At 36.7% G+C, this 15522-nt stretch overlaps 3 protein-coding genes across 4 annotated transcripts; 2 read left to right on the top strand and 1 right to left on the bottom strand.

The window, feature by feature from the left end:
- The first annotated feature begins 273 nt into the window (after positions 1–273).
- On the top strand, positions 274–5062 carry LOC117913540 (probable glycosyltransferase At5g11130). The gene is made up of 4 exons (XM_034828534.1): positions 274–631; positions 708–865; positions 3567–3930; positions 4236–5062. The coding sequence occupies exons 1-4, from the start codon at positions 398–400 to the stop codon at positions 4896–4898; spliced, it is 1419 nt and encodes a 472-aa protein (XP_034684425.1). The 5' UTR covers positions 274–397; the 3' UTR covers positions 4899–5062.
- Positions 5063–5720: 658 nt separating this feature from the next.
- LOC117912432 (probable glycosyltransferase At5g25310) lies at positions 5721–9988 on the top strand. The gene is made up of 4 exons (XM_034827008.1): positions 5721–6217; positions 6493–6665; positions 7552–7903; positions 9210–9988. Exons 1-4 carry the CDS (start codon positions 5972–5974, stop codon positions 9873–9875), a joined length of 1437 nt encoding a protein of 478 aa, XP_034682899.1. The 5' UTR covers positions 5721–5971; the 3' UTR covers positions 9876–9988.
- Positions 9989–11733: 1745 nt separating this feature from the next.
- On the bottom strand, positions 11734–15430 carry LOC117912911 (ACT domain-containing protein ACR2). Of its 2 annotated transcripts, none has more exons than XM_034827710.1 (8): positions 14829–15430; positions 14018–14089; positions 13877–13928; positions 13658–13772; positions 13504–13571; positions 12699–13364; positions 12445–12549; positions 11734–12359 (listed from the first exon to the last, which is right to left on the bottom strand). In XM_034827710.1, the coding sequence occupies exons 2-8, from the start codon at positions 14086–14088 to the stop codon at positions 11991–11993; spliced, it is 1446 nt and encodes a 481-aa protein (XP_034683601.1). In that variant the 5' UTR covers position 14089; positions 14829–15430; the 3' UTR covers positions 11734–11990. The 2 variants fall into 2 exon arrangements, with proteins under 2 accessions (XP_034683601.1, XP_034683600.1); XM_034827709.1 differs by lacking the exon at positions 14829–15430 and adding an exon at positions 14364–14808.
- Positions 15431–15522: the final 92 nt, after the last annotated feature.

Below are 15522 nucleotides of genomic sequence, written 5' to 3'. Positions count from 1 at the left end.
CTCCCAAGATTTCTGTTTTGATAGGTGAGTTGGATAAGCTCCTCCCCTTAAGATAAGCCCCTACGACCCGCTTCTTTATTTTATCACTTGTTAATATTATAAAAAAATATATTATATGATTAAATTTGGCATCTAATCAAACCGTTGATTTGATGATTGATTAACGAGACCCACCAGTAAGATTGTGCTGATTGGGAGGTGGGCCCCCAAAATGGGTGTATAGAATGAACAGTCTCAATATGGTAAAAAAAAAAGAAGTGAGAACAATGAAAACTGAAAAGGAGTCTCACCAGCTTGGTGGACTTGTTCTGCAACAATATCTCATTTCTCTTAAACCCTAGAGACCATGATATTCCACTGCTGCTGAAGCTTGTAGGCAACCCCAAAAACCCTAGCCATGGCAGACTTCAGCTGCACTACCCCATTACTTCTCTACCCCATCATCCTTCTCATTCTCTTCTTCTCTTCCATTATTAATCAATATGATTCTCCTTCTTCTTCTCCTTCTTCTTCTCCCTCTTCTTCTACTTCTACTATTCCTCCTTCCCCACACAGACAAGTGTTCAATGAAAACCCAGAGCTCCCCTCCACTTTGATCAAACATTCTGACAATGGCAACAGGACACGTAGTGTGAGTGTTGAAAGTGACACCACTTTCTATGGAGTTTGGATTTTTTTTTTTAATGGTATTTTTGTGTTGTTTTCAGTTGGAGAAGAAGAGCTATTTTGAGAAGAGGGAAGAAAGTTTGGCCAAAGCCCGGGTGGCAATACGGAAAGCAGGAAGATCGCGTGATTACACTCCATACAAGAACGAGAGTTTTTTCCCCAGAGGACCCGTTTACAGAAACCCTTATGCTTTTTACCAGTTGAGTTTTTTCTTTTCCTTCTTCCTTTTTTTTTTTTCCTCAAATTTCTTCTGTTAGAGAGAGAAAAAAATTGAAATATCTGATAATAATAATAAAGCTAACATGGAGCTAATAGAATAGAATCACTGAGTAACCGAGTCATCTGACTAAGAAGTTGATTATGCGCTGGGGGAGGCAAATCGGTGTCCATTAGGTTTTGTTTGGTTTCGAAAAATGTAAAGAAACAGAAGAAAAAAAAATCCAAAGAAAATGAAAAAGAAGATTTAAAATCAAACAAATATTAAATAACTTTTTAAAAATAAATTTTTTTATTATTTTTAATTATATTTTAGTTTCTTTCATATTATGTATTTTTTTCTGTAGGACTTTCTCATTACTAAACATTGTGTTAAAGTTCATCCATTTTCTCATTACCAAACACTGTGTTAAAGTTCGAGAATCCCCGTCATGTCTACTCATTACCAAACACTGTGTTAAAGTTCATCCATGGTTCTCGAGAAACCCCATCATGTCTACATTCCTGCTTTACCAGAATTATGATTGATTAGGGGTGTATATGGGGTGAAGCAAGTGGGTATGGAGATGGAGTGGGCAGCCCAAGGCCAAGTCAATTGGCATTACCCTTCTGGGCTTGACACAATATCAGCCTACCACCCATGATTCTCACAAAGACTGCAATTTGCCCTACTAAAGCAAATGTGATGTATAGTCCGGGGAGTAGTTATTTCTTGGCTGCAATTAATTGCTGTCTCAATCCTTAGGATTTTCTAATCCTAAGAAATTGACTTCTTGACGGTCCCCTTTAGGAAGTATAGAGTAAACCCAGTACTAAGAATCAACTAATATTCTTCCTACTAAAGTTTATATGCTGACCCGAGATGGAAGCCAATTAATAAAGTGAGAGAATAAGAAGAAAGTAAATTAATGACAATATATGAACTAGTATTAGGTTTTAGTCCGTTTGTATATAAATTTGGCTCAACCATAATCCTTTTGCTTGGTTTTTTTTTTTTTTATAATTTTGTTTTTGTTGTTAAGATTGATATTTAGGAAACTTATCCTTTTTATTTTATTTCTTTTGTTGTTTGTGTGGTCACCAAATCCTAGCTTAATTTTTGAATCTTTTTTCTCGAATCTATTGTGCCGTTTTCCATGGAGTTCAAGTGCTTTTAGATAGGAGAATGATCTAGGAGGGTTGACCGGACCTAACCTGAATCCAATCCAACCTTTGGGTAGTTTTGGGTAATTTTGGGTAATCATTTTTAATACTTGAATTAAATTGTTTCAATGTGAACTCGATTTCAAATCCAACCTTTAGATAGTTTTGGATAATCATATTTAATACTTGAATTAAATTTTTTTAATGTGAACTCGATTTAGTTTAGTTGGGCTCCATAACTCATTTTAATATTTTTATACTATTGATAATTTATATTATTCTATATAATAATATTCATTTTATTTCTTTATTTTTGGATTTTTAAGGAAAAATATCAGATTTTAATTAGATCATATACTTTTTTTTTTATTTTTCTAAAATGATAAATAAATTTATTTTTAATTTTTGTTATTATCATTAAAATTTATCCCATTTTTAATTTAAATTTTGGAACAAGTATATGGAAAAAAGTTAAACAAAAAAAAAAAAAAAAAGATTTGTGGATGGATTATGAATCATATAACCCAATCAACCCAAATATAAGTTGTATAATTCAAAAAATAAGATTAAATTATGTTTAATATGGTTTAAAGATTGGATAGAATTTACTTTAGTTTGATTGTTTCTTAATTTGAAGTGAGTTTAAGTTAACCATCATACTGGATTTTTTTTTAAACTAAATAAGAACTTATGTCTCTTTATATTATTTTGTTAAAATAGCTTATAACTTTTTAAAAAAAAATAAAAAGCACTTAATAATGAGCTCAAATTGAAAAATCTGGCATTAATTACTAAATATTTTTTATTTCTTTCTGAAGGATGTCTTTCTATCATTAACTCCAATAATTTTTTCTAATAATTTTTCTTTATTTCCTGCGAATATGATTAGAAGTCACATAGAAATGGAGAAGAGATTCAAACTTAGATTTATCGGGAAGAAGAAAACCCCTCTTTCACTCTGGCCTCATGAATCTAATCATTTTTAATACTTTGTTAAATTTGAGTTAAATTTTTTCAAGCTAAACTCATTTTAGATTGGGCTCAAGCAAAGTTTCATAATATTTATAATTTATGTTATTTTATATAATAATATTTATTTTATTTATTTATTTATTTTTAGATTTTGAAGGAAAAATATTAAATTTTAATTAAACCATATATATATATATATATTTAATTTTTTGTTATTATTTTGAAATTTTATTTCATTTACCATTTAAATTTTGGTATAAGTATCTAGAAAAAAAGTTTAAATAAAAAAAATTGTAAATGAATTTTGAATCATATAACTCAATCAACTAATTAATTTGATTAATTTGAAAGTAATTCGAGTTTTGAAAAATGAGATTAGATTATGCTTTAAGACAAGTATCTTGGATTAGACTCCATAATTTTTGTATATACATGAAAAAACTAGCATTAATTACTAAATATTTGCCCAAGCCATGATCTTGACATAAATATTTTCATGCATAAGTTTATGAATTCTTCCGAAAGGATATCTTGGTATCATTTTTCTTATTTCCCGCTGATATGATTAGGAGTCACATAGAGATGGAGAAGAGATTCAAGGTATGGACCTACCAGGAAGGAGAAAAGCCCCTCTTCCACTCTGGCCCCATGAATCTAATCTACGGCATTGAGGGGCAGTTCATGGATGAGTTGGAAAGCAAGAACTGCCCTTTCTCTGCTCGCCATCCCGATGAGGCCATGCTCTTCTACATCCCCATTAGTGTCGTCAACATCATTCGCTACGTCTATCAGCCCTACACCAATTCCGCCAGCTACTCTCGGGTTCGCCTGCAGGGACTTGTTGCAGACTACATTGACGTAATATCAAGGAAATATCCATTCTGGAATCGAAGCAGTGGGGCTGATCATTTCATGGTTTCTTGTCATGATTGGGTATGCCACTCTTTTTCTTTCTCCAGCTTAATCATACGTATATATTTCAAGCAATTAGAAGATTAGGGTTCAAGCTACAACATGATTTGAAGTTTGTTAGGTTTCATAATGAAGGAAAATTGATCTCTCAAAGAAGCCTGACTTCACTCTCACATTACGCGTTACTCCAATGATAGCATGCCTCACTACTCAATTCCATCATGCATAATTTATTTTCTTTTCTTTTCCTTTCTTTTCTTTTCTTCGTATGTTCCTGTATGGATGAAGAATGAGTACAACACTAAGCTGTTTAATTTTTGGATTAGGCACCTGAAATTTCAGCTGCCAACCCTAAGTTCTTCCGACATTTCATCAGAGTTCTATGCAATGCCAACACCAGTGAAGGGTTCAAACCGGTCCGCGACGTCTCGTTGCCGGAAATCCTCGTCCCCTATAAAATGCTGGGGCCGCCTTACCTGGGCCAACCCCCTACCAATCGTTCCATCCTTGCCTTCTTCGCAGGCGGTGCCCATGGCAAAGTAAGGAGCATACTATTTCGTTACTGGAAAGAAAAAGATGAGGACATCCAAGTTCACGAGTACCTCCCCACAACCCTAAACTACACTGAACTAATGGGGAGAAGCAAATTTTGCTTGTGCCCTAGTGGATTCGAAGTTGCTAGCCCTAGAGTGGTGGAATCAATATACGCAGGCTGTGTCCCAGTGATCATTTCCGACAACTACTCGTTGCCATTCAGCGATGTTCTTGACTGGAGCCAATTTTCAGTTCACATTCCCATCGCCAGGATACCGGAAACCAAGACAATCTTGCAAGCAATTCCCATTCAAGAATATCTAACAAAGCAAAAGACAGTGATGCAAGTGCAACGACATTTCACGCTGAATCGGCCGGCCAAGCGGTTTGACGTACTGCACATGGTGTTGCATTCGATATGGCTCCGGAGAATTAACATCCAACTTCCATTATGATTCAATATTGCTGTGTACAGCTTGGAATTTCTTCTTAGTAGGAGAACAGGGTTCATGTAATGTTATATTATAGCCATGATTAGCTTAAAAATAGAGACAAGGACGATCATAAAGAACGGATAATAGACTAGCATTGGTGAAGTTGGTGGATAGATGTGGCAGATTTGAAGTAGGCGGGCAAGCAGATAAATTCATTGCTTGTGCATGAGCCTCCTAACTGACATCTGGGGATTGGGTCATTTAGATATTCTCATCTAAGTTTCGAAAGAGAAGGAACCTAGGATTCTAAAATGGCCCTACCCAAAAAATTAGAGATCAACAATGTAACGCTGTCCCGAAGAAAAGAAAATTTGATCCTATGTGTGAAAACGAAGAAAAGATAAATTGTTTCTTCCTTTAGAGGAATTGTGATGGATTCTTCCTTAGTTCTCAAATTATTGGAATATGGAAGAAAAATACATTTTCACATTGAAACTCGATTAAAACTATTTTTCATACCGGCATTATTAAAAGTGTATTTGATAGTGATTTTAAAAAACGTTTTTAATCTTTTTAATATTTAAATGATAAAAATCTATTAAAAATGTTAGATACGCTTTTTAATCACTATCAAATAGACTTTAAGTAAGGTGAAAGACCGAAATTCAAGTTTAGATGGAAAAAGAAATGGGGGAAAATAAAATGCACATCTGGCTCACACGGTAATATCCTTCCAAATATAGGGTCAAATTCGTAATTCAACATTTTATCATTTTCCGGTTTTCCGGTTTTCCGCCTTAAATGTCAGACCATGAAGAGAGCTCTCTCCAGTCTCTGCTCCCCCCGCCTTTTCACTTCGCTTTCACAACCGTTTTCTCGCATTCGTCTCTGTCTGGCTCTGTCTCTGCCTGTCTCTCTCCCTTCATTTCAATGCCCACAGCTCGGAGGATTCCTAACTAAATGATTCTGGCTAACCAAACACCAGACTTGAACATGCGTCCTAGAGTCTGATGATCACTCACAACAGAATTTCTGGTTTCTTGAGAGAGAAAGCAGACAGAGAAAAAGAGGTGGTGTGAATTGACGGTATTGGAATGGAGACTAACTATGGAACGCTTGTTTCGCTCCTTTCTTGTCTGTGCGTTGCGTCGGTGTTTGTGGTTTGCATAGTTTCGGGCCATTATAGTCAGTCCATAAAGTTTTCAGGTGCCGAACCAGGAGATTCAGTGGCCACGATCGAGTTGCAGACCAAGGTCACTGCCTCTCATGAGGTCCGAGCTGTTTTCTCCTCTCAACCTCCTGCTTTTTACGTCAATCGACTCAGAAACCATACTCTCATTGTAAGTTTCATCTCTCTCTATATATTATGATTTCACGATGATTTAGACTGATTTTTTTATGCCACAATTAAGACGGGAAATTTTCATTGGACGATTTGAGCATCTCTCGCGTTTTAATTTAAAAGTGTTTTTTCCTTATTAGATTTCAGATCACCGTGCCAAATTGCAAAATCAGTGATGCAAGATTTTCATTTTAAACTGCAACTCTATGCGTAAACTCGATCCTTTTTCCTTTTTGTATTTATATATATGGTTAATTTACTTGATAATTACAGAGAAAAATCAAGAAACGGACAAGATATCAAGGGCAGGAAGAAGGACTCGCTCGAGCGCGTGCTTCAATTCGCAAGGCGTTCTCGAATCTAAACCGATCGTCGGAGATCGACGGAGAAGAGAATAATGAGGTCCCCACCGGTGACGTGTATCGTAACGCCGGCGCATTTTATCAGTAAGCTATTTTTTGAATCGAATATAATAACAATAATAATTAAAGGTTTTGCCCTTTTTTTTCCCCACTTTTCAAAACCGACTTTGCCTCGAAGTCACCTCCAGCGTGTCAACTAGGGCGCACTACCCTTTCGTGCGCTGTAGGACTGAGGGAGGAGTGATGACTGAGGGAGTCTTCTAATTTACGCTAGGTGTGCCAAGTGCGCACTCTCAATCACTCCATTTCAGGCCTCTCAGTTCACTCATGGCTACTGGAAAAGCGACATGCTATTTACTTATTGGAAGAGATAGTGGTATATGGACACCCCCACAAACTTTTACTACTCCTTAGCTTTATCGTGAATAGACAAAATCGGTTTTGCTTTTCTTAAGATGGCAAAAATTGTCAAGTGGTCTTGAGATTAACGAAAAAAAACTGGTTCATTGAAATATAAATCACATATAGCATATCAATATGGAGAAGTTCAAAACTGAGGAAGCCTGGGACCATGGGAAGAGTGGGGCGAGGTTGCGCCAACTCCTAGTTAGGACTGGACCTAAAAGGATGCGTAGGTGTAGATGATTTTCTTCCATATAAAGAAGGATCTTCTCAATCATCAAAAATTTTCCCAAAATAACTAGCAATATTATTAATTCTCGCAGCTATTATTATGCAATGATATTTGGATGCTGTAGCGTGTAGATTCTATCATACTCTATTCTATTGTAAGCAATGACTAATTAATAACTATAACCTTCTACATTAAAATGATATGATGATCTTCCAGTTTCCACTAGCCTTTAATTTGAGGGGTACCCCTGAGTATCATTACACAACCCAAAAAAATGAATAAAAATAAAAATAAAAGAACATGTAATGATACTGTTTGTTGTGGAAAAAATTACAGGAGCTACGCGGAGATGGAGAAAAGGTTGAAGGTGTACGTGTATGAAGAAGGGGAGGTGCCCATGATCCACGATGGACCGTGTAAGGACATATATACTATAGAAGGAAGGTTCATACACGAGATCGAGCATGGAGATGGGAAGTTCAGAACCAGAGATGCTGAGCGTGCTCACGTTTATTTCATGCCCTTCAGTGTTACGTGGATGGTGAAGTACCTCTACAAGCCTCTCACCTACAACCTCACTCCACTTCGACAATTCGTGTCTGATTACGTGAGTGTCATCTCTACCAAGTACCCCTTTTGGAATACAACCCAAGGGGCTGATCACTTCATGCTTGCCTGTCATGATTGGGTGAGTCTCACCTCCTCTCTCTCTTCTTTTCCTTTTTCTTTTTTTTCATCTCTTTTCCCTGATTATTTTTCTTGGCAATAATACCTTGACTATTAGTAGCCCCTCCAACATACTTCCCCAAACCAAGTACAATGATCGAATACTAAGTTTTATACTAAATTACATGCAATGCCATTAATTGTCATAAAATTAAAATCAATATTAGAAAATTAGAATGTTTGGGAATTGTTCTCAAAAATGGTTTCTTGTTTTTTAAAACAAAACAATTTAGGAACACATTTAGTTGTCAATTATTGTCAACACAAGTTTTTGAAATTGTTTTGAAAACTTGGTGTTTTCTAATACCGTATTTTAGTTTTTTTTTTTTTTTTAGAATTCTTTTAAAAATTAATTATCCAAATATAAAAAATGATTGAAAATAAATCTCTACCTATAAAAGTTATTTTTAAAAATATTTGTAAACATAGAAAATGAGTTTAGAATATTTTAAGTTCTAAACAAACTTTTATTTTGAAAAATATTAGAGAACTATTTTAAAAAATTATTTTCACAATCTTTTTTTTTTTTTAAACCGTTTTGGAAAAAGCTTCTTATGTAACCTTAATATATAAGAATCTAAAAAGTTTCATTATGTTAATTTGATACCCTCAAGTTAATTTCTCATTGGTAGCCCACAGGGTCAAAAAAAAAAAAAAACATAATGATTAGTCAACATGACTTTGACAATTGTTTTTGGAGTATAATTTTCCAAAGGGTTTTCAAACTTGCTCTTGGCATTTTAGGAGGGATTATATATATATATTTAAAAATAAAATTTATTGTAGTGTTTTATTTTTAATTATTTTTCATATTTATATAATTATTTTTTTAAAATAATTAAAAACAACTAAAACATAAAAAAAAAATCCTATTTTATATTTTTAAAAATAAAAAAATATATATTTAGTACTTTATGGTTTAAAATACATTTTCAATTTTTTTTTTTTTGTTGTTGGAAACGGGGGGCTATTCTTTAAAACAGTTTTTAAAGGTACCTTAAGAATTGTTTCGTGGTGCAAATGGAATACCTTCACGTTTTTATGATTATTGGTCACGTTGACTTCGACAAAAATTGGTATATATGTGAAATGGAAGTCATGATTGTTAACGTCCTTTTTGTCCAATTCCAACTACTACATAGAAAAAATACCTTGACATACAAGAACACGGTGTAAGACAAGTTCAAAAAACTGAAAAAGTCCTCAATATCTCGTGGGCTACACGCTTGTAAGACCAAATTTATCGGAAAGACTTCTTGTTATGGCAGGGTCCTCACGCATCACGGGGCCACCCAGTTCTATACAACACATCGATCCGGGTGTTATGCAATGCCAACACCTCCGAAGGGTTCAACCCCCAAAAGGACGTGAGCTTGCCCGAAATCCACCTCTACGGTGGCAACGTAAACCCCAAGCTCCTCTCCCCTCCACCCCCCAACAGCCCACGTCCATTTTTGGCATTCTTTGCTGGTGGGCTTCACGGCCCAATTAGGCCCATCCTCCTCCAACACTGGATGGGCCGTGACACTGACCTCCGCGTCTATGAATACCTCCCCAAGGACATGGACTACTACTCGCTCATGCTCCAATCCAAGTACTGCTTGTGCCCCAGCGGCCACGAGGTGGCCAGCCCCAGAATAGTCGAGGCCATTTACTCCGAGTGTGTTCCTGTAATACTCTCCGATCACTATGTTTTGCCATTCAGCGATGTGTTGAGATGGGAAGCATTCTCTGTTAAGGTGGAGGCATCGGAGATCCCGAGGTTAAAGGAGGTGCTGCAAGCAATATCTGAGGAAAAGTATACGAGGCTCAAGGAGGGTGTGAGAGCTGTTAGGAGACATTTTGAGCTGAACCAGCCTGCCAAGAAATTTGATGTGTTTCACATGATTCTACATTCTGTTTGGCTGAGGAGAATAAACCTAAAACTTGGTTAGAAAAGAATTTGATATTTGTCAGTGAAGCTGTATCATTTTACATGTCCATCAAAAGAGAGAAAGAGCATCAGTCCTTTTTTTTTTCCTCTAATTTTATTCATCAAACAAGCAAATACATGTATAAAAATTGGATGCATCGAACCTCTTCCAACAAAATGTATTAATTCATATACAAACAATACTCTAACATTATTCAACCATTCAAAGCATATCACCAAATAGGGATGTAACTTGGGTGGATTAGTCCAAGTCCACCCCAATCCAAACTCAATTTGATGATTTGGCGGATTTGAACAAATATTTTTCGTACTTTTTAAGGCTTGACGTACCCAAGAAAACTTAAGGTGATTGAACTCGATTTAATATTTTATAATATTATATAATTATTATTTAAAAAAAAAAAAAAAGATAAATTAATTTCTTTTATTATTATCACAAATTGAATGTTCATTAGTTCAGGCTACATTTTGATTGAGTAAACATACAACCAGTACACCCAAATTATAGTCCTGTTACTAAATATCCTTTGGCATCATAACCAAACCTGAAATTATATCAAAGTTTTCCTAACTATACATGATGAAATTTCAATTCATTTCCTTAACCAACCAACCAATACATCAAAAGAGTATAGCTTTAATAAGTTCAAAGACAAACAAGTGGAGAAGAACAAATGAGGTGAAAGAGAGAGAGAATAATTTCAAGATTGAATACAAAACCACAAGCCTACAAACAATTAAAATCGGAAGATAAATTGCATCCACTGATCCTTTCTTGAATTACTTCATTAACATATTTAAATTTCAACTACGCACCTTCTTCTTGAACACATTTGCAATTGATACCAAGCTTGATCTCAGCCCAAAAGCTCATTAAAAAATAAAATGGTTGCTTTGAGAAGTGAAGCAATTCATTTAGAAAGCCCATCTTTAGGGCTCAGGGCAGTTTGGGTGAAATGGTGTGACTGATGACTAATGAGTTTGTCAGATTTCTTCTTGGCTCTACTCGATCGACCGCAATACTGGATGGGGTTTTCTCAACTCCACCAAGTTAGCTCTAATTTTGGTGTCTTCTTCTTCCCCATTTTCTCATTGAATTTACTTATTAACATTCTGTCTAGTTGATTGTCGAGCAACATGACATAAGCATATTGTTTCTTTGTTAGCATAAACAATATTAGATCAAGAACATAGAGATAAAATAATCAATATAAGGGAGCACAAGGTTTTAACGTGGTTTAAACAATTATACCTACGTTCACGAACAAGAAAGAATTATTCTATTATGCAATAGAAAACATTATAAAGAATAGAACCACATCCAATTATAAAATTCCTAAAATTTCTCACTTCTTATATTCATGCCCTGTGAACACGAGCTTCCTTACGCCTTCGGGTGTATCCCGTCCTTCCTCACATTTCTATCTATCACATATTCATCTCCATTTCATAACTTTTTCCTCAATCTAGAATATTTATAGAGATATTTTCAACAACTTTCCTTATTTTATAAGGAAATCTAATATTACAATAATATCAATTTTGAAAATATTTTATATGATTAATATTCTTTACAAAAAGAAATTCATATTAATTAGGAATTTGAGACATTTTTTAACATAGCCAAATTTCTAACTTAAGAATTTCTGGCCTTGTGGTTATGATTACTGTACCAATTAGGGTTTTAGTTTTTAGCCTTTAGCCTTTAATTTGTCAAGACCCAACCTGGTCTTATCCCTCAGAAATGAATATCAGCTCTCTTTAGGCTTGTCAAATCGTTGTTTTCTCTTTAGTTTCTGAACATTAGTCTTATGGAACACACTAACGTTTCCATCACACATCAAAATGTGTCCCAAGAGTTTGGCACGCTGATTATTCTAAGATGATATTATTCTTCATATTTACAACCTAGGGACAAATGAGAACATAAACCTACCAAAGAAAGTACAAAAAATGAACCTAGTGGGAACAAATTTTATTTGTACAATCCATGCCCTAGACCTAAAAGTCTGGCATCTGTACAATTTGGATAACCCTACCCCTTTACATTCCTGATGAGTTTATTTTAGGGTACAATCCCACTCCCTGCTAATTCACTTCATATTTACAGTACTCATCAGTTCTTGATGGGAATGAAATTGTTGGACAGGCGATCAACATGAGATTTCACCATGTCTGCAACAGAGAAGCGGGGCCTATGATCAGGAGAGCTAGGGCTTGATGTTATCTCTTTCTTCACTGCAAGATCTATTGGACCCATCTCTTTCTTCACTGACTCTATGAACTTCTCTTTCTTCTTTGGCTCTGTGAACTCCGTGTCTACATCATTGCCTGAAAGGTCTTTCACGTAGAAAGCATTCACCGCTTTCTCTCCCTGCGTTTCCACATCTGCCCGAACTACGGCAAGCCCGTTCTCTCGCAGAACCCGAGTTATATCAGACAGCAGCCCCAACCTATTATTTGCACATAGCTCCAGCCGGACCCCCTTCACAAACACGAAAACACCCATTATCAAACCATAAAATTAAACTTGTGCATGATTCTTCTGTTAATGCTTAATGCTTGCTTACCTCACAGACTCGACGCTCTATAGCAGCCTCTAGGCATTTCACAACATGTTCCTTTTCACCTTCACTGTTTACAATGCACCCATCTATATGTCTGATGAAGTACTCCTGTAACAACACGATTATTAAATTGATACCTTCTTGGATAAATGTCTCCTAACTTGATTTCAATTTTGTGAGTATCTTTAGGTGAATCAACGTATCATCTTCCCCAAATTTAACTATGATGATGGTGATATTAGGTGGTTGAAACACACCTGCATTGCATAACCTCCATGGGAAGCTGTGGAACCATGGAAAATCAGGTACTGCATATCAGTAATCGTGCAGACTACGTCGAACATGAGCCTCTGCCGATCCTTGCATTCTATGCTCACAATGGAGTAGCCCCTTTCGTTGCAGCTCTCAATGGACACAATTGCTTTGCTTCCTTCATCATCATCTTCGTCCAATCCCAATGGCGTCTCCGATGAACTTGTTGTGGGCGCAGACGGCCCTTCGAAATCCTCGACGGAAAGCATGAGCTGATGCAGCCGGCGTTCCGCACAGGTGGTGGTGGCATCCCCTACATGGAGATCAGCGCCTTTGACTTCTTGATGGTTGGTGCGGCTGATATTGGCTGCCCCAAGCACTGTGGCAAGGTGTTTTTCGATTTTGGCAAGGCGATGGGGATCTTCAATTCGGCTGTCCGTTGATTGATCAGTAATGTAGGCGACACAAGCCAGGCGTTCATTGTGGGTCCATGCATGAGCTTCCACAATGTTGACCTGGAGATCAGCTAGAGCAGCCGATATTTCAGAAAACAGACCTGGCCTGTCTGCTCCACTCATTTCAATGGCTGTGTGCTCGCTCGCAGGTTCGGATTCTATAACGTTGTTGACATAGGTCAGGGAGTTTGGGATCTCCCTAGTTGTCCCTATAGCCTGCATGTATGCATTTTTTTTCATATAAAAATCCAATGGGTGGAGGGGGGGATGAAAATAGAACAAAAATAAAAAATAAAAATAAAAATGAAAATAAAAAATCTAGTGGGTATGCCCATGTCTCCACCACTTGCATTACCTGCTGGATATAGTTAATGACTCTCTGATCCGTGAGTTTGTTGCCATGCTCATCCTTAACGTGAAAAACTGCAAATGAACATATAGAATTGGCCCTTAAAAGGCTATGTAACTTATTGGGATTAGTGTTTTATTGGAGGGTGAGGGAAGCATACCAAACATGAACCATCCTGCATCAGATGAAATGTAGCTCTTGGAGATGGTGAGATTCATTTCTGTTAACACTTTCACCACTTCCAGGAGAATGCCCTGCTTGTTTATGCTGTTCACCTGCAAGCACCAGGGCAAACAAAACGGTATTAGCTTCATTGATCCATGGCTGAGAGCCCCTAGGAAACCCTTTTTTTGGGGAGGTGGGGGGTCATCGTACGTACTTTGACCAGTGTGCAATCTTCCAAGCTCTCATTGTCGATGCAGACCCTGCAACTGTAAGGGAAACAAGAAAGGGACGCTTTTCATTTATCTCTAATGATCAAAAGGGGTTCCATGAATTAGGGTTTTGGGATATCACTTACGTTGGGCCGAATATTCTCTCTGGGAGCTCGTCAAACTCGGGATCAAAGTAAGGCGAACAAACCTTGTTCATGCTGAGGAAAAAGAAGAAGAAATCAAATTAGATTTCTGATGAAGATTTGGAAATTCTTACTTCATCGTATTTGAATGAAATGACGTCATGAAGAAGATAGAAGGACGAACTTTAGCACATTTCCTATCTGGGTTGATGGGGTGGGGTGTTTGTGTAGGTCTAGTTTTTTTATTGTATTTGCAGCAAAATTAAATTTTTTCAAAAAAAAAAAAAACTTGAAGAGGATAACTGATAAGAAGAGGCTTAGAAAATGGGGGTTTAAGAAGAGGGCTTACGTTGACATTCGGTTAGGGGTAAACCCAACTCATAACCTATCCTGCAATGCAGAGAGAGAGAGAGAGAGAAAGAGAGAGATTGTCAGTTCTCTCTCTGGAGATGAAGAAAGGAGACTTTCAAGAAGAAATGAGAGCTTTAATTTGCCGTAAATACAAATATATATATATATATATATGAAGAGAGAAAGAAGGGGAGAGAGAGAGATGCTAATTGTGGGGTTTGTGAATGAGTGTGATTAGCTTAAATAGAAACGGAGTAGAATGTGTGGAAGAGATTGAATTGGAAAGAGTGTTGAGGGAAGGGGACAAGTGCTAGTCAAATGAAATTTATCAGCCACGTATTTGATTTTGATTTTTTCTCGTATTTCTCAAATCCCACATATCTCCCTTGTATTCTTAGCCTCCCATGCAAACCACCCCCTTCTCTTTGCCTTCTTTCTCTATCACGCAACATTACAATCTTACCAAATTTCTGGGCAACTCAATCAGGCGAAGAAAGGCTTTCTGTGACGTCGTGAAAAAAGGGCCCTCGCCCTCTACCCCAACTCTCCTTGTGACGTCGTGACTCGTGAGGGCATCGAACTTTTCTTCTGCTTCCTATCCCAGAAATGTCAAGGAAAGGAAAGAATATTGGAGCTTGTTGATCATTCCAATGCATTTCCCCAACATCATCATTATCTTTTCTACATCATCATTATCTTCTCTTAAACGTGTTAAAACTTGTTAATAACCCCACCACGACACGATTGAGAATGGGTCAAAGGCCATATGATTCATTAGGTGGATCGGATGACCATGGCATTACTATCAGAGCCCTGAGCCCTTTGACTTATTGATCCAATGACGATCCTGTTTGGGCGGCTGAGTCATTAACCATTACATTGAACGGATGAATACCTTCTGGTAAAGGTATGGATGATTGCATACCAGTTGGAGTGGAACTAAACCAAACCTGGCCTTAAGAGGAGCATTTGTTTTTTCAGGAGATTATACTCAAATCGGCAACTCATTTCATGCAATTATTGCCCATTTGTTAATGGTTCATAAAGTCCCATTGCGCATCAACCTGCCAAGAGTCCCAAGACATACAACAGTTGTTGAGATAAAAGAAGTCTAAAACCCAAAAACTGGATGAAACGAGACGTCCAAATGATACCTG

This window comes from Vitis riparia, chromosome 4 (assembly GCF_004353265.1).
Source record: "Vitis riparia cultivar Riparia Gloire de Montpellier isolate 1030 chromosome 4, EGFV_Vit.rip_1.0, whole genome shotgun sequence".
Classification (NCBI taxonomy): Eukaryota; Viridiplantae; Streptophyta; class Magnoliopsida; order Vitales; family Vitaceae; genus Vitis; species Vitis riparia.
Note: the sequence above shows the minus strand (reverse complement) of the source record. Positions and strands in the feature narration are given on the sequence as shown.